The 25924-nt window shown below is 38.0% G+C and overlaps 1 protein-coding gene across 12 annotated transcripts in view; it reads right to left on the bottom strand.

The window, feature by feature from the left end:
* The window catches only part of FNDC3B (fibronectin type III domain containing 3B), a 397533-nt gene that overhangs the window by 28555 nt on the left and 343054 nt on the right, over window positions 1-25924 (bottom strand). For all 12 annotated transcript variants that reach the window (XM_077161045.1, XM_077161048.1, XM_077161055.1 and 9 more), the window contains 2 exons: window positions 25237-25517; window positions 4567-4779 (listed from right to left, as the gene is read on the bottom strand). In XM_077161045.1, coding sequence (XP_077017160.1) covers window positions 4567-4779; window positions 25237-25517 — 494 coding nt within the window. The remainder of the gene's footprint in view (window positions 1-4566; window positions 4780-25236; window positions 25518-25924) is intronic.

The raw sequence follows: 25924 nt of genomic DNA, 5'->3' as shown, positions 1-25924 counted from the left end.
TACACTGATATCTCTTTTAGTCTCCAGTATTTCAGAGCAGCTAGAAGTAAAAACCTAAAATTGTAATATTGTAACTCATGTCAAACTCTGAAATATGTTCTACAACTAATTATGGTGCTATGCTTGGAAATTTATAGCTTTTTTGTATATATGTTATTGTTCACAAAAAAAGAAGGAAAAAGATGATAAGAAATATTTAAGCCCTCTAGCCTCCTATATTCTGGAGCAGCTAGATGGAAAAATCTGAGAGGATCATATGGTAGCCCATTACAAACTCTGGACTCTATCCTGAAACCACGTTTTGAAGAGCGCTTTGAAAACAATTGCTTTTTTATTTCTTTGCTTTGTATGTATGCTACACTATACAATAAAAAAAAGTTTTAAAAAAATATGCATTATAAGATTATTGTGGAAAAAAATGACAACACATAAAATACTTCATTACACTGTTCTTTCCCGTACTTACTTCCCACAAACTTCTCCATGCTTCCTGTAAAAGATGCTGTTTCTGATCAGCTGAAACTAAAATGATTGCTGTCCTTCACTCAAAGGCCATCACTATAGAAGCGTTCTTAGCAACAGGGTCATGTACAAAAAGTAAAATCAGCATGGTTATGACCAGCAAAGGCAAGCTGCTTCTCTAAAGCTTAAATAGAGCTTGTTGAAAGCAATTTAAAAAAGAGAAACATTTGAAAATACTTCTTTGCTCAACATGGCTCTGCAGATTATAAGTGAGAGCAACATGTTACAAATCAGCTGCAGGGAGTTAAAAAAAAAAAAAACAGCCCAAATTACCACCATCAGCCAGAAAAACTACCATCCAGTATCATTTCCAAAATGACTGTGCAAGACTGCATTTGTGGGCTTAGCGGAAAACACCATTTCCTGGAGCTCTGCTTTTGCCAGCGCATTGGATTTGCATTACAGATGTTTAGGGTCCCATGCCGTGAATTTTATCTGATCTAGAGAGAAGTTTTCACTTTGATGCCCAGGGCACGAAAATCTTTGCTGCTCCAGCCAATTTCTGAGAATTCTCCTATTTGTTTACTTGTTTACCAGAATCCTATCCTTGAAGCAATATGGGGAAAAAAAAGGGGGGGGGGGGAGTGGCACCTGTGACTTTCCCCTTAGCCAGGCAGAGGCCTTCTGCAATTCCTCAGCCAGGAACTTCTCTTTCCCCTCTCTGTCTTTTTGCTTCTTTATGGCAGGTCAAGAAAACTTGACAAAAGAATGCGGCCACTTCTGGGATATTTCAGAGACTTTCAGAACTTCCTGTTTTGATTCTCAAGGGGATGAGCATTTCCAAAATAAGAAAACTTGCTCTGGTAGGATGTGCTGAGTCATAAAACCCATTTCAATGTCTCCTAACAAGCATTATGGTTTCAATTCCACTTGTGAAATGTGCTACTGAATCTCAAGGTTGGCCATTAAATGGCCATTCTTCAGGGAAATTAGTATTGTTTATTTTCTTACTATTATAATAAAGGATTTAGCTCACAAATGATGTATAAAGATTCAGTGCCTTAAGGTGACAAGGCAGGGAGAAGTAGGGAGAAATTCAAGTATCATCTAGCTCAACCACATTATTTTATAGATGAGGAAAAAGAGCAATAGTTTAGCAGCCAAAGCTGACTCAGACTTTTTAATTTGACAATTATCAAGCAGGACGTCAATTTTCATTGTGCTTTCATTGCAAAATACGTTTGAAGAGCTAAAATTTACTTTCATTTTGCTGGTTAGGGTAGCTGTTTAACTCAGACATCTGCAACTCTCCTTTCAAATTACTCATAGAGACCTGTCTGTAAAGTGCTCATGGCAAAAGAAATCTTTTGAGAGCTGACAGCTAAGAAAGCAAATTAAAATCACATTAAATTTCTCTCTGGCTCTCAACTCAGTCATAACCAGGTTATGTCATTTCCTCCACATCCATAAAAAGAACTTATTAGTAGCTAATTAAAGTTTTGCATATGCATATGGTCACTTTTCCTAAGAGCCACAACTAGAAGCCACTAACTAAGGCATCAACAAGGTCAATGAGAAAGAAAGCAAGCAACCACTTTGGAAGAAGACACTGTCCCCTGTGACTGCAGAGACTGAGTCAAAGTCCTTAAAGAAGCTTTAAGGGGACTAGAATTGACAAAGACTAAGCTAACAACAAATATTCTTATATAACAAACTCAAATTGTGCTCTCTAATACTTATGACTCAAGACCCAAAGTTAAAGGTTTAAATTCAATGGGCTTTGAGACCACAGCAAAGGAGACTATCCACAACAAGTAGTCAGTTTCAAGATATTAAGGAAGGTCACATCTTCCAATAAAAATTAGGCCAAGTTTCCATCTTAATAAAACCCAGGGAAATCATTCCACAAATAGAATAAGAATTTATTATGCTCTATATTCCCATCACTTTAATAACTTTCTGAGAGCACTGACAATCTAATTTAAAATGATAAATTTGGACTCTAGCTCATAAAATTAAGAAAAATACTGTTCCTAATGGTAAGTTTTCTTAAATTGCCATTTAGATTTAGGCAAGTCATTTATTTGATTAACATGGCAAGCCTTGGGCTATTTTTCGGAGGAAGGAGTGGGTATTGTGTATTTGATTCTGCACTATTTTCTCTATGTCATATTTAAATGTCTCATGGCAGTATACTCATTTGGACAACTGCTCAGGGAGCTTCTGCCCTGAGCCCTAGAACCTCCTAGGATCATGTAGAATCTTGGATCAGATCTTGTATACAGTTCTCCATAGAAGGTACTCCCAGTATACTGCCCCTCATAGGGCAGAAGTGCAGCAGATGAGGATGGGCTTGTATGACACAGAGTCAGGAGTCATACAAACCCATCCTCTTCCCACATTTCTAGAGGTAACAGTAGAGGCAGCTGCATTGGGAGTCAGGAGGCATCGGCTCTAATCCCAATTTACTCTCTGGCTTCAACTTCACTTTTGTTAAAACAGTATAACTAAAAGATGCTGTCTTTATAACCAACGGAAGCTAAGAGTCCAGAAAAAAAATGTAATTTATAAATTTCCCCAAATGCCAGCCTTATATATTTATCGGGATTCCTGTTAGTCCATAATTCCTGTTCTTACCAGCCCTGAGGAGTCCCCTGCCAGTAAAACAATGAGCCCAAGAACACACATCCAGAAGTGTGTAGCACGGTAAGATGAATGACAACAAATCTATTAAAAGTAGCCTTACAGGTGCACAGGTGGTTCAGTGGTAGAATGCGCACCTTCCATGCGGGAGACCCGGGTTCGATGCCCAGACCATGCACTCATAGAAAAAAAAAAAAAGAAAAGGCTTTACTTCCTCCATGATTTACACATTAGGACTAGTTTCCAATAAAACTCTCATTTTTTGTTCTTCTGTAGTCAAATCATTGGGTTTGCCAAGTCCTTCAAAGTCAAGTTCAAATGTTACCTCCTTCAAGGTATTCCTGATCTTTGCAACCCAGGTGGTATCTGCCTCCACCTAATTCCCAGGGCACTCTTCTCCTATGGTATTAATGTTTTGTGACTACTTGTGAGTTGATATTATGCTCCTAGAGACAGAGCCTTTTACTCTTGATCTCAACTGAAGGCCTTCCACCCAGAGATTTCCATTTGCACTGAAACAAATCAAAGCACTTAACTATAGAGTGGGAGTAAGACTGGACAGGGGGTTTATGTAGTAACTAAAACCAACCCTTGGGTAAAGGAATGGAGTACTTTAATGCATAAAAGGGAAATGACAGAAATACTTCTACACTAACAGCAGCCTTGTGCTTCAGCAGGTATGTCCCAGGGAAACAGCAGCATATGTCTATTCCATCATGTCTTAGTTTTATAGTTATCATAGTTTTCTTAGCTTTATAGTTATCATCCATCCCCTTCACCTGATTTTCTGATGTGGACTTTTGGTAACAGAAGATTCTGTCACCATTGACTTTTGCCCTGCATTTGAATTATTCCTAAATACAGTTTAGTTGCCCATCCATCTTCTGATTGGCTATTTTCAGAGGAAATGAAGTCAGGTTAAAAAAAAATACTAGTGAAAGGCTGGATTTGATTTCTATGGCAAAGAGTATTTTCTGGGCATGGAGTCTTATAAAGAATCTGGTATTTGCTTTAGTTAATTTGATAATGCTTTGCCCATAGTAATAGAGTACAATCCCCATCTGTACATCACCCACAGCTATTTCAGATTGGTAAACATATTTGTCCTGATGGTTACTGAATATTTAAAGAGCTAACATCTCTTTCCAAGTCTTATTTCCTTCTACACTCATAACTAATATAACATTATCATATATCATGAACTTGAGTTTGACAATTTTGAGGTAATTTCTCTCCGTTGTCATAACGGAGAGAGAGAAATGGATATAACATCACATGTAAGAAAATCAGAATCTTCTGCCCGTTTTCATTTAGAAATTTCAAATGGGAGGCACAAGTTTGGGTATAAAATGCAGGACCCAAGTAGTTAAATCTTTCAGCAAGAAAAAACAGCATTTTAGAGGACAAATGAACAAGTAAGACGTCATAGCATTTTCACATGTCTCCCCACCATCACCTTACCTCTTGTTTCTGTCCTCCAGCTGTAGTGTATACACCATGTCGTCAGCAACATGTATCTTGGAGTTACTGTCTCCCCATTTTAGCTTCAGGCTCTGAGGACCAGCTGCAGCACATTCTAGCCTAGGAGGCAAGGGCGGTAATGGCCGAGTCTTTGCCTTAATGAACTGACTAAATGGTCCAGCTCCAATTTCATTTACAGCCTGAATTCTGATCCTGGAAAAAGGGAGGAAATACAGTAATACAGGTTTAAGAAAGAACAACTTCTCATTCAAGTTAAGCATTGTGTGGAGCATTTCTTACATGCCCCTAAAGCAATACTGAACAATAAAGAAAAGCAAGTTAAAGTAACTCAAGACAAACAGAGACCTGGGCAGCTTGGAGGACAGATTATACTCTCCATTCCACCCACCCCCCCAAAAAAAATATTGGCAAAAAAAAAAAAAAAAAAAAAAAGCACATTAGCAAGGCATCCTAACATTAGTTCTATAATGATGATGGTGATGATGATGTTTGTTGTCTGAGAGAAGACATCCTAAAGACATGCTCTTATATTTTGTTCTAGCCAACCTTTAGCTGCCTCAAAACTGGTATGTAAGTAAGTGGGGAATAAAAAAATAAATGGAACAGGAGAATGAATGAGTCTCCTTTAGAGTTCATAAATGAGGGACAACAAATCATTAACAGTTACAGATGTATTTTTTCCTCTCCTGTTCACCACCATCGATCAACCATGACTATTAGTCCTTAACCAGAGGTAAGGGCACAGACACTAATAGTGTCATTTAGATATTCAAAAGTTTTAACTAGATGCTTACAATGTATACAGTATTATGGGTAATAAAGATATATTAACAATGCCATTATGGCCTTGGAATTTAAAATTGGAAAGAGTTAAACTGTATAGATAAAATAGTATCAGGTGTTATACCAATCTTTCTTGTTCTTCCACATTCTCACTTATCAACTAAAATAGTTCTCCAAGGTCACCTAACACACTGATGGTGACATTCCACCCTCATCCTCAATACTCGTCCTACAGTGACTGCATGTTCTTGAAGCTTGCTTCTTCCTGGCATATAGTACAACCTTCCCCTCCCTTGCTTCTCTGACGAAAGTTCTCACACCCTTGTTGGCTTTTCCTCTCTTCTCCTTTTCAACATGGGTATTTCCTACAATTCTGTTTTCTCACATGTCCTCACACATTTCCACAGTTTCACCACATGGGTGAAACATCTCCTCTAATCTTGTCATGCCCCATTTCTAGCCCTCCAATGAAATTTCCACTTAGACACCCTGGTATGTACACAGGAATCTCACTGAGTTGACTGAGTAGGACAGTGAGATAAATTCTGAAAATTTCAGTATTTAAACTTCACTTGAATTCAAACAGTGTTTCAAAAACATGACAATAAATGTATAGTAAAGAGGTGGATTCCAAGGAAATAGATTTAAATATCATCACAATTTAATCTTACATACTTCTCTGTTAAAGCAATTATTGCTTAATAGAGAAAATATTCTTTATATATTATAGTACCTAAATTCAACGTGTGACCTCAGGTTAGACTAAATTCTTCAAATGCAGTCAATTTAAAGATTACATCATTTAGCATGTCAACCTATTAACATGCCTGTATATTGTTCACAGGGGAAAGCTTAATTCCTGGGGAGATGGAATAAACACACTTCACCCTGTCTCTCCCACTAAATGAATGCAGCTACAAAACCTGACAAAATGAATGAAACAGGCAGTATTTACAACCCTGAAAAGTAAATACCAATAGCCAGATTGTGGAAGTCCCAAATTTGAAGCATCACAGCAGCAGTGAATTAACCTGTTTTCCCCCACATTATGCCTGGACAAGGCAGCAGACATCCATGGGCAAAGAAAGCTCTAGGAGAAGCTTCTAGTTTTGGCTCAGAGAAAGGGACCTCCTAATAGCTCAGGGAGCCCCTTACTTTCTTTTTTTAAAAAATATTCTCCAAAAAAAAAAAAAAAAAAAAAATTTACTTGAGCTAATAAACAAATTCAGCAATGTGGTGGGATATAAAAAAAAAAAAAATTCTCCATTCTCTCATACCCCAGCCCCTATGCTATCCTATTAACAATCCAAAGAAAACCACATGACCAAATTAATTGATGCAGAAAAAGCACTAAATTTCTGAAGAGATGGTCATTCATATTTTAAAACTTCAACTTCAAAACTTCAATTTCTGCGTGACACAAAGCTTATTTGGTACAAAATTTACATTTTGACTAGTGCATTCCTAATTTAACTTATATGGACTGTTTAATTGAATACCATAAGTACATGGAACCTTGAATAGAGCATGAGATTTTATAGGTTTGTCCAGGTTACAGTGATGCTCCAATAAATCCTAGAGTGATTTGAACAGTGATTAAAGAAATACTTACAAAGTCCCCTTGGGGGCATGGTGAGAAAGGGGGAAAATTCAACTTTCCCATTTGGAGAATTTCTGATATTCTCACAAGCAGTGGGGACAACCAAATCAACAGGCCGAGCCCTCAATCTTGTGGTTTGTTCATATGAAACTTATCCCTGTGAAGGATAGGCTAAGCCTACTTAAAATTAGGCCTGAGAGTTACCCTCAGAGAACCTCTTTTGTTGCTCAGATGTGGCCTCTCTCTGTCAGCCAACGTGGCAAGCACCCCCCTCTCTACAGGGACATGACTACCAGGGGTGTAAACCTCGTTGGCAATGTGGGACAGAAATCCTAGAATGAGCTGGGACTTGGCATCAAGGGATTGAGAAAATCCCTTCTAGACCGAAAGGGGGGAGAAAGAAATGAAACAAAATAAAGTGTCAGTGGCTGAGAGATTGCAAACAGAGTCGTGCGATTATCCCGGAGGTTATTCTTGAGCGTTATATAGATAACCCCCTTTTTAGTTTAAGGTATATTAGAGAGGCTAGAGGGAAGTGCCCAAAACTGTAGAGCTGTATTCCAGTAGCCATGTTTCTTGAAGATGATTGTGTAATGATAGAACTTTCATAATGTGACTGTGTGATTGTAAAAACCTTGTGCCTGATGCTCCTTTTATCCATGGTATGGACAGATGAGTAAAAAATACAGATAAGAAATAAACAACTAATAGGCATGTGCTGGTTTGAAAGGATGTATGGACCCTAGAAAAGCCATGTTTTAATCAAAATTCCATTTCATAAAGGTAGAATAATCCCTATTCAACACTGTATGTTTGAAACTGTAATCAGATCATCTCCCTGGAGATGTGATTTAACCAAGAGTGGTTGTTAAGCTGGATTAGGTAACGACATGTCTCCACCCATTTGGGTGGGTCTTGATAAGTTTTCTGGAGTCCTATAAAAGAGGAAACATTTTGGAGAATGAAAGAGATTCAGAGAGAGCAGAGCAGAATGACATAGCCATGAGAAGCAGAGTCCACGAGCCAGTGACCTTTAGAGATGAAGAAGGAAAATGTCTCCTGGGGAGCTTCATGAATCAGGAAGCCAGGAGAAGAAGCTAGCAGATGACGCCGTGTTCACCATGTGATGAGAGAGGAACCCTGACTGTGTTCACGATGTACATTTCCAGATGAGAGAGAAACTATGACTTTGTTCACTCACTTGAGAAAGAGACCCTGAACTTCATTGGCCTTCTTGAACCAAGGTATTCAACCTGGATGCCTTTGATCGGACATTTATTTGTATAGACTGTTGTAACTGGGACATTTTCTTGGCCTTGGAACTGTAAACTAGCAACTTATTAAATTCCCCTTTTTAAAAGCCATTCCATTTCTGATATACTGCATTCTGTCAGCTATCAAACTAGAACAAGGGGTAACAAATGTTAAAATAATAGTGATCAATAAAAGGGAGTGGTAAGGGGTATGCGAAAAAAATAGGGGAAACAAAGGTTAAAATACATTGGGTAGATGGAAATACTAATGGTCAATGAGAGGGAGGGGCAAGGGTTACGGTAAGTATGAGTTGTTTTTTGTTTCTTTTTATTTCTTTTTCTGGAGTGATGCAAATGTTCTAAGAAATGATCATGGTAATGAATATACAACTATGTGATGATACTGTGAGCCACTGATTGTACACCAAGTATGGAATGTTCATATGTTAAGAATGTTTGCGTTTGTATATTGTCTTGTTGATAAAAATATATAAAAAATTAATTTCTGTTCATGATAAAAATTCTTAGCAAACCAGGGATCCAAAAGAATTTCCTTAATCTGAAGGACATCTACAAAAACACCTATAACCCACATCATGCTTAGTACTTAGTAGTGTAAGTGTAAATGATTCCCCTTTAATATCAGGAACAGGGCAAGGATGCACACTCTATCACTCCTATTCAATGTCATGTAATATAAGTCCTAGCTACTACAAAATAAGGAAGAAAAAAAAAGATATACAGATAGCAAAGAAAGAAATAGAACAAACTATAAAATTATATGAGGAAAAAAATCAAAGATTTAGAGACACATATGGTATTACTGAACTGGCAGAATCTACACAGTAAATATGTCAATTCTCCCCAAATTTATCTATAGATGTAACACAGTTCCAATAAAATCCCAACAGGAAAATCCCCTGGAAAGACTAGGGAAAAATGTAGAAATATTCAAGTTCCCCACTTGAGGTTTTCCTGATATTCTCACAAATACTGGGGACTAACAATTTAATAAGTAAAGCCTTCAATCTTGCAGCTTGCCCTTATGAAACTTATTCCTAAAAGGAGATGCTAAGTGTACTCATGATTATGCCTAAGAGTCATCCCCAGAGAACATCTTTTGTTGCTCAGATGTGGCCTCTCTCTCTAAGCTAACTCGACAGGTAAACTCACTGCCCTCATTCCTATGTACAATATGACTCCCAGGGGTATAAATCTTCCTGGCAATATGGGACATGAATCCCAGGGATGAGTCTGATCCTGGCATCATGGGATTATGAAAGCTTTCTTGACCAAAACGGGGAAGAGAAATGAAACAAAATAAAATTTCAGTGGTTGAGAAATTTCAAATACCATTGAGAGGTCATTCTGGAGGTTATTCTTATGTATTATATACATATCCCTTTTTAGTTTCTAGTGTATTAGACTAGCTAGAAGGAAATATCTGAAAATGTTGAACTGTACTCCAGTAGCCTTTAATCTTGAAAATGATTGTATAACTATAGAGTTTTTATGGTGGGACCGTATGATTGTGAAAACTTTGTGACTGACACTCTCTTTATCTAGTATGTGGGTAGATGAGTAAGAAAATAAAGAGATAATTAATAAATAATAGGGAAGGGATGGTCTGGGTGTTCTTTTTTAGTTTTTTGAGTAACAAAATGTTCTAAAATTGATTGTGGTGATGAATGCACAACCATATGACTATTCTGTGAGCCAATGATTGTGTACATGGGATGATTATATGGTAAGTGAATATAACTGAATAAACTGCATTAAAAAAAGACCCAGCAGGATTCTCAGTAGATACAGAAAAGTGGATACTAAAATTTATCTGGACAGGGAAGGGAACTAGAATACCTAACATAAAATGAGAAAAGCTGAATAAAGTTGGAAGAATCATAGTATAGAAATTTAGGCAGAGTGGTACTGGTAAAGAGACAAATATATAGATCAGTGCAACAGAAAAGAGACTCCAGAAGTAGATCCACACAAATACAGCAATTGATTTTTGACAAAGGTACAAAAACAATTCAAGGAAGAAAGAATAGTCTTTTCAACAAATGGTTGGAATAATTGCATATCAATATAAAAAAAAAAATCGAAACGTGACCTCAATCTTATACCTCATACAAACATTAACTCAAAATGGACTATAAATCTAAATGTAAAATATGAAACTTTCAGAAGAAAACCTTGGAGGAAATCTTCATTACCTAGAATTTGGCAAAGAGATTTTGATATGATACCAAAGCCGTGATCCATAAACGAAAAAATGAAAAATTGGACTTCATCAAGATTAAAAACCTTCACTCTAACTAAGAGAATGAAGTGAACTATAGGCTGGGAGAAATTTGAAATTACATATCTGACAAAGGAACTATGTCCACAACGTATAAGGACCTCTCAAAACTCAGCAGTAAGAAGAGTATTTTTACTCTCCTTAAGCAGATGGTCTGCAGTGTCGCCTGTTTACTGAGAAGTAGCTAGGCTTATGATCTTAGCCTTATAACACACACACTCACACACACACAAAATAACAATAGCAAAAAGAATACATTAGGAGTATTTTTACTCTCTTTAAGCAAATGGTCTACAGTGTTGCATCTTTAGGAATCCTGCTCATCCTTAGCCAAAGGATATTCAAATGGCAAATAAGCATATGAAAAAGTGTTCAATGTTATTGTCCATCAAAAAATGTAAACTAAAACCACAGTGAGATATCATTTCATATCTATTAGAGTGGCTAAAATAAAAAATATACCTATCTAATGCTGGCAAGAAAGCAGGAAACTGGAATTCTCTTATTTTACTGGTCAAAATGCAAAATGGTCAAGTCATATGGAAGGCAGTTTGGCACATTCTTTCAAAGTTAAACATACACTTAACATATAACCCAGCAATCCCACTCCTATCTAGTTACCTTAGAGAAATTAAAATTTATATTTACACAAAAGCCTGTATATAGACTTTTATAAGCAGCTCTATTAAAAACTGCACAAAACTGCATGAGCATCTGTCTCAGTTTGAAACACAGCAAATTCTTACCTCTGACAAAGTACAGCAAAAATATTAAAAAGAGCCCACTCTGCCAGATTTTATCATATTATGGGACAAATCAGGTCTCTTTTAGATAATGCAGTGCAAAATCTCTAACTACAACATTGAAAGACTAATACTCTTACAGGCTTTATGAGTTAACACAAGTTTTTCTATGATTGGAAAGTAACACATGTTTGTGGAACTTGAAGAGTATAAAAATCTTTTTTAAAAGGTGGTCATCATGACGGTAGAAATTACAACTCTTTCCCTCCTCTGTAAAAGGAAATGAGCCAGAATTTAAATCTCAGTCTTTCTTCAGTGGTGTAACAGACAGAACCTAAAATTTATATTAAGACTTTCTAGTGTCTTAAAATGTCATTTTTTCTTTATATTCCAGAGAATGGGTATTCCCATTGCCGAAAGGCAAAGATGCTTTCTTCCACTTGCTGGCCCAAAGTACTCCAGGGGCAAGCTCACCTTCTATTCCAGATGGTCCTATTGTTTTGCAAAGTGTTGCCCAAGGCAGCCCTTAGTCACTTCAATATACAAAATGAACTGATTGCTATTCTGCTTAAGAGGAAAAATGCTAGGAGATTTGAATCGTTTTTTAAGAATTAAATAATTTCGAATAAATAAGTACTGGAATTTAAAAATAAATTTAGATTCACTATTTAATTTCTTTTGAAATTAATTTATTTCTCCAAGGCTCCACAGTATTTTGATAGGTATTGGGTTCCTTATATCTCTAGCTTTTTGGCTCTGTGACCATTTACTGAGAAGTAGCTAGCCTTATAATCTTAGCCTCATAATACACACACAAAAAAAACAACAAAAACAAAAAGAATACCATGGGAGTATTTTTACTTTCTTTAAGTAGATGGTCTGCAGTGTCGCCTCTTTGGGAATCCTGCGTATCACTTTGGCAACCTTGGGAAAATCATGTAAAATCTTTAAGTACCAACTTCCTTATATTTACATTAGGTACAGTAAAATTTTTGCTGTATTTATGAACAGCATTGTTTAATTAAGATTAGGGATATGGAAATGCTTTCTAATTTTTAATATTTTACACTGCAGCAAAACAAGAAAAGGATTAAGGTGGCAAAAAGCACTTTGGTGAGCTTTAAAGTGCTAATTCATGGAGTTCTTTTTCTTCTGACTTCTTCTGAGACTTTCATTCTTTCCTAGGAATGAAGAACACTGTTGAGCATCATCAGGAGCTGGACTGTGCTGGCTGCACAAAGTCGCACCACCTTCATTTCTGCTCCATTGTATAGTAGCCACACTTTATAACTTAGGTCGTTTGCTGAAATCATCTGTGTTTATCCTTCCCTTGAATTATGGCCAAGGACCTAACAGCAGCTAACAGGACACAGAGATGGCTTCTTTTTAAACGATCTTCAGGAAAGTGAGGGAGAGACAGACCTTGGGAACAGATGGAAGTGATAACAACAACAACCATCACAAGAAACAAGGAGAACTTCCTCTGTTCAAGGACCAGTGCTTGGGAGTGGGATGTACTATCTCTGCCAAAGCCTACCATCTAATTAAGAAGAGGAAAAAAGCATGAAGGAGACAAAATCATCAAATAATTTCAGAAGAAGGATGATAATAATAATAATTCAAATATGAAACCCCTTTGAGGGGAAATGACGTGCTCAGAAGTGGCTTCTTGCAGGGGTACACTCAGGGGCTCTGGATTCAGCCCTCCCTTCGACCAAGTTACTTATCTTGACAGCACCTTGCTTATCGGAGCCACCAGTTGGTTTCCAAGCATGCAGGTTTGCTTTTCTAAACATGCTCTGTCTTGGTAGGAAAAAAAGACTTTAAATGTCTCCCCATTACTTAAGGGAGAACATCCACTTCCATAGACAAGTATACCTATAATCTGGTCATAATCCACTTTCTACCTATTTCTTCCCTACCAAACATTAACAATAGCTAATTTATTGAGTCATATACCATACTAGATACCTTATATTTTATTTTAAAACACTTGACAAGCCTACTAGGTTGTTAAAATTTACAGATCATGAAACTGAGGCACAGAGATGTCAATCTAACATCTTGTCAAAGGTCACAGAGACAGTAAGTGAGGCGCATGATACAAGTCAAAGCTGCCTGACTTCGGCGGGCCACGGTGGCTCAGCAGGCAAGAACACTTGCCTGGAATGCCAGAGGACCCGGGTTTGTTTCCCGGTGCCTGCCCATGTATATTTAAAAAAAAAAAAGCTGCCTGACTTGTCTGCTACTCTGAATGACACAGAACTTGCCTTGTAAGAAGCCCACCTCTCATCTTGTTACACTGAAATGATTTATGATTCACCTTTTGACAGCTCCCCATATGCTACGGACTCAATAAAATTTATTTTCATCTCCTTTTTACCCAGAAAAAAGCTCAAATGAGGAAAAAACAAATATGCCTTAAGTTTTTAGTTGTTAGCCAGCTCAGTATGAGTCATACATGCTGTAATGAAGGTGCCAAAAAAAAACAACCTTTGGCAACCTTACTAAGTGCGCAATATGGAGAACAAGAAAGATGGCAGTCTTGCTCAACTCCTGGGCAAACCAGAGTCAAAACACCCAAAGAGCAGGAAGAGAGCTGTTATAGAAAACCCATGCTAGTGAAGGCAGATTTGCACGAAGTGAGGATGGTTAGGAAGGGGACAACTGACTTTATAAGGTTTCAAGTTCTGCGCCCCTTCCCCGCCTCCTACTAAACCACAATTGATAGGTGGAGCTCAGACACCTGTACTTTGCAACAGCTCTCAAAGGGATCTTATATGCAGTAGCATTTAGGAACTACTGCTCTAGAGCATAAGTTCTATTACTTTAATAGACACCAAAATCTCCTGGAGAACTAATTAAAGCACAGTGCTGAGCCCCAACCCTAGAGTTTCAGATTCTGTAGGTCTGGGATGGGCCTGGAATTCTGCATTTTACCAAGTTAGGGTATCACAGCTCAAAAGGAAGTCCTAAGATCAAATGAGTTGATGTTAGATAAAGAGACAAAACATAAGGGAAACACTATACAAATTAGAGTTCATCACAAATGGAATGGAATGACTGGCAAGTGAAAACTGGATTCACTGATCCCGCCACTGGACATGCTCAAGCCAAGGCACCAGGAACGGGTAACACCAGGTGATCTTAGGTCTGTCCAGCTTGCAAACTCTATGACACTATTTGGCTGGAAGAATGCAAAGGAAAAGCTACGTACTGTTCTTGTTCTTAGGAAATGAATCGTAAATCATTTCTTTTTCTCCTCAAACAACACCGATTCAATTTCAAACTCAGCTTAAAGCTTAAATGTAACACCTTTAAAAATATCACTGTAACTCCAATCAAATTTCTGACAGGGTCTGTCAGCAAGTCAATGGGAAATTTTGCCAGCACCAACAGAGAAAGGACAGATCCACTAAAACATCTTTCTTGTGTCAGTAAGTCTGCTACAGAGGTATATGACATCAGGGAAGAATATACTTGGTATGAGAAGAATGCTTTAAAAAAAAAAAATCAAACAAAAGAAACCAGTCCTTTATCGAAGCCCATGGGCCTGCTCAAAATGTTCATTCTACGTTTTTATCTAGAACATTATGATCGGTTTACTAATATTTTGACAAATTTATGGGACAGATAAGGGTGAGGTAGAGTTGATTGGACCAAAATTATACACTTAGTTCTTTGAAATATTCATTTTGTATTTCACCATAATTACTGCAATTGTGTTCTTGAAACACAAAAGGCCAAATTGTGGTTGACCAGAGTTCTGCTATATAGTATTCAAATTGTGTGCTGGAGAAACAAAATTCCTTAAACTCTACAGAGCTTAATTTTTTTTGGGGGGGGGGGGTGCATGGTCTGGGAACCAAGGCTTGATTTTTTTTTCTTTTTTACTTTTATTTTTAGTCACATTTTTATTTATTTTTGTAGTAATACAAATGTTCAAAACTTGATTGTGATGATGACTGCACAGCTATATGATGATACTGTAAACCACTGAAGGCTTGATTTTTAAAATTTGAATTCTTAGAATCTTAAATATAAAACTCTCAATTTATTTACTGACTGGCCAGCAAAGGCTTTGGCCATAACAAAATAAAATTTTTTTGACCAAGGAACATACAATATGACTAAGGCTAAAGACTGGTCCTTTTTTTTTTAAGCTATTCAATCTCTATGGAATACTATCTTCCAAGCTAATCTATAAAAGTAAAAGGAAATATCCTCCCAATGTGACTTTCTTACCATATTCTGCTCAATTTACAAGCTTTGGCATATTAATACTGTATTAAGTTATTTATGTTACATCCATTAAATGCTTTTTATTATTTATTTATTTTGTGGGGAGTGGGGTGCATGGTCTGGGAATCGAACCTGACCATGGGTCTCCCACATGAAAGGTGAGCATTCTACCACTGAACTACCCACATTAAATGCTTTTTAAATAGGACCTTCAGGTTTTACTAGCCAAATTGAAGCTCATTCTTCTATAGTTCCTATATTACTAAACCATTTTATCTTCTCCATAACAGAATTATCCTCTTGAGGTATTCTCTAACATGTCTTGAAATCGGCAATTTATGTAGAAGATATTTTTAATAATTTTATCTGTAACTGGCAATTCCTCACTAAACAAGCAAAGATTCCCAACCTTTGTTCCATTATTTGAGCCCTTGAACCCTTGGTTTATTTTCTTTTTTTTTTGAAGGGGTGAGGTAGGGCAGGTACCAAATTACTTTAACTGAAGGAACAGCACAAATGAAAACATTTGGTAGAGGTTGATAGAACTTATAGAAAAGGTAAGGGTAAAGGCAGCAGGTCTGTGCAGCCAAGGTGGCCATGACGTCACTCCTGTGGCCAGGGGCACCAGCTCTTCTCAGCACTGCTTCCCAAGGCACGCTTGCAGGCGAGATACTGTCAAGCCAGATCCATCCGGGGCCCCCATCCTGCACAGTGGTTACACAGTCACTCAATTCTTTGATGAATTTCACCTGCTCATTCAGGTAATGTGTCTCAATTAAGTCACACAAATGGGGGTTGTTTTTGTCAGTGGGCTTTTAGTACAGTTGCAGGAGTGACCGATTTCCCCTTTTTTCCCAGGTGTAACAAACACTGTATTGCATTCAACCTACTTTCCCAGGGAGACTCAGCTACCTCATTGGTTACTGCAGCTTCATAAGTTTTGCAGAGTGTTCCCTCTGCTCATGAGATTGGTGAAGAATGTATTTGGCAAAATTCTTCAGAGCCACATCATTGTGGTTAAAGTAGTGACATGGGCAGGAAGACATGTAGATGGCAAAGAGCCCCAGGTTGATGTAGTTGTTGATGGCGACCTCTGAGCCCTGCGACAGGGTCATCTTCGAGGGCACTGGGTAGAGATGCAGGATGGAGGGCTCCTGGGAAGAGGTGCTGGATGGAAGGGTGCTGGGAGTGGACAGCTGAAGGGGCCAGCAGTGGGTTCCATTCAGGCACTGATGAAGCAGGAGATCACTACGACTTTCTGTGAAGACGTGTGGCCTCCAGATTTCTTTTTAAAAGTCATCTGATTGTACAATATTAAGTCAATACAACACCAAAGCCACTTGCTACAAACCTCAAAGTTTTACAACAGTTTAAGCTGCCTACAAAGTAAACACGATGTCAGGAAGAGGCGAAATTCTTGGGTTCATCTTTCTCTTTATTTCCGACCTATGAACAGAGGACTGACCAGAGGATTTGAGGCTATTTAGAGCAGATATGTGTATGGATCAGAGTAGACACAAAACCTTCCAGTAAGTCCCTCAACAGGTGAGGCTTTTTTGTAGGCCTTCTGGCCTGAGGGACCAAGGTCAAGCAACTTACTAGACATCTGGTCTCTTAGAAGCAGCTGGGAGATGACATTTACTTGGTCATTTTCCTCCGGAGGTTTACCTTAAGGTCAGGTTTTCTTAGAGTATATCATTGAGAAATTCCCTGAGCGCAAGTTCTGCATTTAACCATCTTAGGATTTCCTCAGCACCTGATTAGAGTTGTTTTGCACACAAGCAGCCCTCAATATTTGGTTAGCAAACAGGAGTCAAAAAGACTGGTTTTCTGGGACTGGCCAAAAGGCTAAAAATGAAACAAAATCCTTTTCCTGCCTCTTCCTCTATGTAAGTCACATCTGCCTTTATTTAGTTTCTCTCTCACATGCCCTGACCATTCTGAACCATGGGGCTTCCTCTCTGAAACCCACAGGACACTGTACACTGTACCATTTTCACCATGTGATGTCACAACAGTCTATTATCTTAGGTTGTTATATAAGTGTCCTCCAAATCTGTGAGTGCTCTGAAGGCACGGGTAGTGGTTTATATTATTGTTTTGAAAGGCAAAATGGATACACTTATATGACTTATTTATTTTTTTAAAAAGTTTGTTATGAGAGAAACTGAGGCAAAGATAATAGGATTTGGCAGGACAAAATTTTGGTGTCTTATAGATTCCTTTCTTCAGTCTCTGGGGATAAGGAGTATTGTTTACCAGACTACAGAATTAGAAAACATTGCAAAAAAAAAATAAGAGAAATGATAAACTCATTTTTTACCTGCCTGTCCTTCATTACTCTACCATCCTACCACAGGAAGAAACCAATTGTGCTGGATCATGATCTTAATGATGATGAAAATGACAATGTTTACTGTGCACTTGCTATATACTGCTGAGTTCTACTGCAAGCATTCATTATTCATTCATTTATTTATTGCTCACAACATGCAAAGTACCTTGTTTTCACTTACCAGAAAAAGAACTGAAGTCACAGAGAGGTTAAGTTAACTTGTCTGAGGACACAGCTGATGACCTGAAGCTATCTACCCACTCATTCCTCCTCCTTGAGAAAAAATTTAATCTGACAGAGGGAGATGCCCTATTGGGGCACACTTGAGTAGCCACAGACAGTTCCTGCACTTTTTCTCAAGAATGTGGTTCCGCTAATGAAAAATCTGTTGTTTTGAGTGGGTTATGCCAACTTGGGGATAGAGCTAAATTATTTGAAAATGTGAAAGGCCATGTTGGAGAAGAGGAGGTATGGACAGAGAAAGATGAGGTAGCTACTCCAGACAGGAACTCTGGTGACAGGAGGCAGGCACTGAGCTTTGTGGGATGGCCCCTCATGAAATCCTGAGCAAAATCTATGTCAGGAATGCTTTATAAAGTTCTGTCTGCTTTTGGGGAATCAGAGAAATGCAGAACTGCAGTAGGTCAGTACATGAGTGAGGAGTCACACTGAAAATACCAAAAAAAGTAGTTATCAAGAGATCAGAGGGGGACTTCCTGGAAGATGGCGGCTTAGTAAGACGCGCGGATCTTAGTTTCTTCTCCAGGACATCTACTAGGGGAGTAGAAACGATACAGAAAGCGCCCAAAGCCACAACAGAGATAAAAAAGACAGCGTACCCCATCCTGGAACGGCTGGCTGGCTGAGAGAAGCAGCTCGGGTGAGATCGCCGAGGCGCGCGGGCCTTACCGGGCGGGGTGGCAAGCGGCCGGAGTTACTCCCTTCCCCCTTCCCGGGCCGTCTGGGAGAATTGGAGAGGTGGTCCCCTGAAACCAAGGCGACTGGCGCCCACACCACGCGCAGCTCCCGGACCAACTGAGAGAATTGGATCGGAAACCCCCAGGCTCGGAGAACGGTGACCCCGTGACTCCCGGGGAACGTGCACTCTCTCGGGCGGGCCGCTGCCGCTGGCGCCCTCCCGCCACGCTTGTTGCCCAGGGCCGACTAGGAAATTCGGACGGGCTCTTTCCCTGGCTGCGGCGACCAGCAACCCTCCCTGCGTTCGGACACCCTCCCTGCGTTCGGACCCCGGGCCGGCTCAAGCCGCTTCGGCTAGCGAACCCCCAGGACGGCGAGAGTTTTCCAAAGTTTAAGGTCCCACAGCACCTTTTACTGGTGGGACCCGCAGACAAACGTGTGCCACGAGCGCCACCTACTGGGCAGGATAAGAAAAACAGAACCCAGAGATTTCACAGAAAAATATTACAACCTTGCTGGGTCCAACACCAAGAGAAATCTGAATAAATGCCCAGACGCCAGCAGCAGAAGATAACTGTCCACGCTCAAAAGATTGAGAATATGGCTCAGTCAAAGGAACAAACCAATAGCTCAAATGAGACACAAGAGCTGAGACAACTAATGCTGAATATACGAACAGAAATGGAAAACCTCTTCAAAAATGAAATCGATAAATTGAGGGAGGACATGAAGAGGACATGGGCTGAACATAAAGAAGAAATAGAAAAACTGAAAAAACAAATCGCAGAACTTATGGAAGTGAAGGATAAAGTAGCAAACATAGAAAAAATAATGGATAGCTACAATGATAGATTTAAAGAGACAGAAGATAGAATTAGTGATTTGGAGGATGGAACATCTGAATTCCAAAAAGAAACAGAAACTATAGGGAAAAGAATGGAAAAATTTGAACAGGGTATCAGGGAACTCAAGGACAATATGAACCGCACAAATATACGTGTTGTGGGTGTCCCAGAAGGAGAAGAGAAGGGAAAAGGAGGAGAAAAACTAATGGAAGAAATTATCACTGAAAATTTCCCAACTCTTATGAAAGACCTAAAATTACAGATCCAAGAAGTGCAGCGCACCCCAAAGAGATTAGACCCAAATAGGCGTTCTCCAAGACACTTACTAGTTAGAATGTCAGAGGTCAAAGAGAAAGAGAAGATCTTGAAAGCAGCAAGAGAAAAACAATCCATTACATACAAGGGAAACCCAATAAGACTTTGTGTAGATTTCTCAGCAGAAACCATGGAAGCTAGAAGACAGTGGGATGATATATTTAAATTACTAAAAGAGAAAAACTGCCAACCAAGACTCCTATATCCAGCAAAATTATCCTTCAAAAATGAGGGAGAAATTAAAACATTCTCAGACAAAAAGTCACTGAAAGAATTTGTGACCAAGAGACCAGCTCTGCAAGAAATACTAAAGGGAGCACTAGAGTCAGATACAAAAAGACAGAAGAGAGAGATATGGAAAAGAGTGTAGAAAGAAGGAAAATCAGATATGATATATATAATACAAAAGGCAAAATGGTAGAGGAAAATATTATCCAAACAGTAATAACACTAAATGTCAATGGACTGAATTCCCCAATCAAAAGACATAGATTGGCAGAATGGATTAAAAAACAGGATCCTTCGATATGCTGTCTACAGGAAACACATCTTAGACCCAAAGATAAACATAGGTTGAAAGTGAAAGGTTGGGAAAAGATATTTCATGCAAATAACAACCAGAAAAGAGCAGGAGTGGCTATACTAATATCCAACAAATTAGACTTCAAATGTAAAACAGTTAAAAGAGACAAAGAAGGACACTATATACTAATAAAAGGAACAATTAAACAAGAAGACATAACAATCATAAATATTTACGCACCGAATCAGAATGCCCCAAAATACGTGAGGAATATACTGCAAACACTGAAAAGGGAAATAGACTCATATACCATAATAGTTGGAGACTTCAACTCACCACTCTCATCAAGGGACAGAACATCTAGACAGAGGATCAACAAAGAAATAGAGAATCTGAATATTACTATAAATGAACTAGACTTAATAGACATTTATAGGACATTACATCCCACAACAGCAGGATACACCTTTTTCTCAAGTGCTCATGGATCATTCTCAAAGATAGACCATATGCTGGGTCACAAAGCAAGTCTCAACAAATTTAAAAAGATTGAAATCTTACACAACACTTTCTCGGACCATAAAGGAATGATGTTGGAAATCAATAATAGGCAGAGTGCCAGAAAATTCACAAATACGTGGAGGCTCAACAACACACTCCTAAACAACGACTGGGTCAAAGAAGAAATTGCAAGAGAAATTAGCAAATACCTCGAGGCGAATGAAAATGAAAACACAACATATCAAAACTTATGGGACGCAGCAAAGGCAGTGCTAAGAGGGAAATTTATTGCTCTAAATGCCTATATCAGAAAAGAAGAAAAGGCAAAAATTCAGGAATTAACTATCCATTTGGAAGAACTGGAGAAAGAACAGCAAGCTAACCCCAAAGCAAGCAAAAGGAAAGAAATAACAAAGATTAGAGCACAAATAAATGAAATTGAAAACATGAAAACAGTAGAGAAAATCAATAAGGCCAGAAGTTGGTTCTATGAGAAAATCAATAAGATTGATGGGCCCTTAGCAAGATTGACAAAAAGAAGAAGAGAGAGGATGCAAATAAATAAGATCAGAAATGGAAGAGGAGACATAACTACTGACCTCACAGAAATAAAGGAGGTAATAACAGGATACTATGAACAACTTTACGCTAATAAATACAACAATTTAGAGGAAATGGACGGGTTCCTGGAAAGACATGAACAACCAACTTTGACTCAAGAAGACATAGATGACCTCAACAAACCAATCACAAGTAAAGAAATTGAATTAGTCATTCAAAAGCTTCCTAAAAAGAAAAGTCCAGGACCAGATGGCTTCACATGTGAATTCTACCAAACGTTCCAGAAAGAATTAGTACCAATTCTCTTCAAACTCTTCAAAAAAATCGAAGTGGAGGGAAAACTACCTAATTCATTCTATGAAGCCAACATCACCCTCATACCAAAACCAGGCAAAGATATTACAAAAAAAGAAAACTACAGACCAATCTCTCTAATGAATACAGATGCAAAAATCCTCAATAAAATTCTAGCAAATCGTATCCAACAACACATTAAAAGAATTATACATCATGACCAAGTAGGATTCATCCCAGGTATGCAAGGATGGTTCAACATAAGAAAATCAATTAATGTAATACACCATATCAACAAATCAAAGCAGAAAAATCACATGATCATCTCAATTGATGCAGAGAAGGCATTCGACAAGATTCAACATCCTTTCCTGTTGAAAACACTTCAAAAGATAGGAATACAAGGGAACTTCCTTAAAATGATAGAGGGAATATATGAAAAACCCACAGCTAATATCATCCTCAATGGGGAAAAATTGAAAACTTTCCCCCTAAGATCAGGAACAAGACAAGGATGTCCACTATCACCACTATTATTCAACATTGTGTTGGAGGTTCTAGCCAGAGCAATTAGACAAGAAAAAGAAATACAAGGCATCAAAATTGGAAAGGAAGAAGTAAAACTATCACTGTTTGCAGACGATATGATACTATACGTCGAAAACCCGGAAAAATCCACAACAAAACTACTAGAGCTAATAAATGAGTACAGCAAAGTAGCAGGTTACAAGATCAACATTCAAAAATCTGTAGCATTTCTATACACTAGTAAGGAACAAGCTGAGGGGGAAATCAAGAAACGAATCCCATTCACAATTGCAACTAAAAGAATAAAATACCTAGGAATAAATTTAACTAAAGAGACAAAAAACCTATATAAAGAAAACTACAAAAAACTGCTAAAAGAAATCACAGAAGACCTAAATAGATGGAAGGGCATACCGTGTTCATGGATTGGAAGACTAAATATAGTTAAGATGTCAATCCTACCTAAATTGATTTACAGATTCAATGCAATACCAATCAAAATCCCAACAACTTATTTTTCAGAAATAGAAAAACCAATACGCAAATTTATCTGGAAGGGCAGGGTGCCCCGAATTGCTAAAAACATCTTGAGGAAAAAAAACGAAGCTGGAGGTCTCGCGCTGCCTGACTTTAAGGCATATTATGAAGCCACAGTGGTCAAAACAGCATGGTATTGGCATAAAGATAGATATATCGACCAATGGAATCGAATAGAGTGCTCAGATATAGACCCTCTCATCTATGGACATTTGATCTTTGATAAGGCAGTCAAGCCAACTCACCTGGGACAGAGCAGTCTCTTCAATAAATGGTGCCTAGAGAGCTGGATATCCATATGCAAAAGAATGAAAGAAGACCCATCTCTCACACCCTATACAAAAGTTAACTCAAAATGGATCAAAGATCTAAACATTAGGTCTAAGACCATAAAACAGTTAGAGGAAAATGTAGGGAGATATCTTATGGATCTTACAACTGGAGGCGGTTTTATGGACCTTAAACCTAAAGCAAGAGCACTGAAGAAGGAAATAAATAAATGGGAACTCCTCAAAATTAAACACTTTTGTGCATCAAAGAACTTCATCAAGAAAGTAGAAAGACAGCCTTCACAATGGGAGACAATATTTGGAAATGATATATCAGATAAAGGTCTAGTATCCAGAATTTATAAAGAGATTGTTCATCTCAACAACAAAAAGACAGCCAACCCAATTACAAAATGGGAAAAAGACTTGAACAGACACCTCTCAGAAGAGGAAATACGGATGGCCAAGAGGCACATGAAGAGATGCTCAATGTCCCTGGCCATTAGAGAAATGCAAATCAAAACCACAATGAGATATCATCTCACACCCACCAGAATGGCCATTATCAACAAAACAGAAAACGACAAGTGCTGGAGAGGATGCGGAGAAAGAGGCACACTTATCCACTGTTGGTGGGAATGTCAAAGGGTGCAACCACTGTGGAAGACAGTTTGGCGGTTCCTCAAAAAGCTGAATATAGAATTGCCATACGACCCAGCAATACCATTGCTAGGTATCTACTCAAAGGACTTAAGGGCAAAGACACAAACGGACATTTGCACACCAATGTTTATAGCAGCATTATTTACAGTTGCAAAGAGATGGAAACAGCCAAAATCTCCATCAACAGAAGAGTGGCTAAACAAACTGTGGTATATACATACGATGGAATATTATGCAGCTTTAAGACAAGATAAACTTATGAACCATGTAAGAACATGGATGGACCTAGAGAATATTATGCTGAGTGAATCCAGCCAAAAACTAAAGGACAAATACTGTATGGTCCCACTGATGTGAACGGACATTCGAGAATAAACTTGAAATATGTCATTGGTAACAGAGTTCAGCAGGAGTTAGAAACAGGGTAAGACAATGGGGAATTGAAGCTGAAGGGATACAGACTGTGCAACAGGACTAGATACAAAAACTCAAAAATGGACAGCACAATAATACCTAATTGTAAAGTAATCATGTTAAAACACTGAATGAAGCTGCATCTGAGCTATAGGTTTTTGTTTTGTTTTGTTTTGTTTTGATTTTACTATTATTACTTTTATTTTTTTCTCTATATTAACATTCTATATCTTTTTCGGTTATGTTGCTAGTTCTTCTAAACCAATGCAAATGTACTAAGAAATGATGATCATGCATCTATGTGATGATGTTAAGAATTAATGATTGCATGTGTAGAATGGTATGATCTCTAAATGTTGGGTTAATTTCTTTTTTTCCGTTAATTAAAAAAAAAAAAAAAGAGAAGGGATAATTGGAGATGAAGGGACACAGACTGTACAACGGGACTGGATATAAAAACTCAGAAATGGACAGCACAATACTACCCAATTGTAATGCAATTATGTTAAAACACTGAATGAAGCTGCATGTGAGGTATAGGTTTTTTGTTTTTGTTTTTTTTGGTTTTTTTTCTTTCTATTATTGTTTTAATTCTTATTCTGTTGCCTTTTTATTTCTTTTTCTAAATCGATGCAAATGTACTAAGAAATGATGAATATGCAACTATGTGATGTTATTAAGAATTACTGATTGTACATGTAGATTGGAATGATTTCTAATTGTTTTGTTAATTCTTTTTTTAATTAATAAAAAAAAAGAGATCAGAGGGAGGAAGTGATTCAAAGTGGTAGCTGACATTCTCCCTCAGGGATTAGATGTGGTATAATTTTTCAACTGATTCATAAAGTATAAAGCAACTCAAAATTTTAAGCCCTACTTGCATTTAGTACTTTCAAACATTGTTATTTAAAAATAGCTAGAATTTACCCATTTGGCCTTGAGAGCCTGAAAGATTTGTAGCCCCCAAATGCTGACGTGCTGATGCAGTTTTATTGCTCCTCCCTTACTGCAGCCCACACTCACCGGTAGGTGGTTTCTGGAAGGAGATCTTTCATAATGTGGGCGGTGGTATTGCCCACGGTAATACTAGTCTCTCCAAGATCAATGTTGTAAGCAAGGATTTCAGATCCATTATTGCACGGCTCTTCCCAGTTTAGTACAAGGCACACAGAAGGTGTATCAGGATAGGAATTGAGGGATTCTTCCTCCAGAACACAGAGAGTAGAGACAGGGTCAGGGGCAGATGCTGGTGTCTGGCAAAGGACAAGCTCACAGTATGGTCCTGTTCCCGACTGATTGACAGCCTAAAAAAAAATGAAAGAATAGTAAGATGAAGTCTTAATTACACCATTAGCATATTCCAGTGCCTCCATGTTAGATATCACTAAATAAACAAAACTATATGATTCACCAATATGCATTTATTATAAACAAAATAAATCCTAGAAAATTTTTCACTTTAATGACCATTTTCTAAAGATCACCAATCACATCTTTTCTACTAGTAAAGTAGATGATAAGAAAACACCTACCATCTCCTCCTCTTTTAAAAATTAATTATAAAGTAACATTTTATATTTACATGGCCTATTTCAGTTTGGCAGATATTCTTATGAACATTTTACAAAGGAGGAAACTCAGTCAGATTAAATAACTCAGCCTGCAGATTTATAGGCAAAGCTGGGACTAGAATCTAGCTCATTTGACTTTT

The sequence above is a fragment of the Tamandua tetradactyla genome, chromosome 5 (genome assembly GCF_023851605.1).
Source record: "Tamandua tetradactyla isolate mTamTet1 chromosome 5, mTamTet1.pri, whole genome shotgun sequence".
NCBI lineage: Eukaryota > Metazoa > Chordata > Mammalia > Pilosa > Myrmecophagidae > Tamandua > Tamandua tetradactyla.
This window is presented reverse-complemented; position numbering and strand designations above follow the sequence as displayed.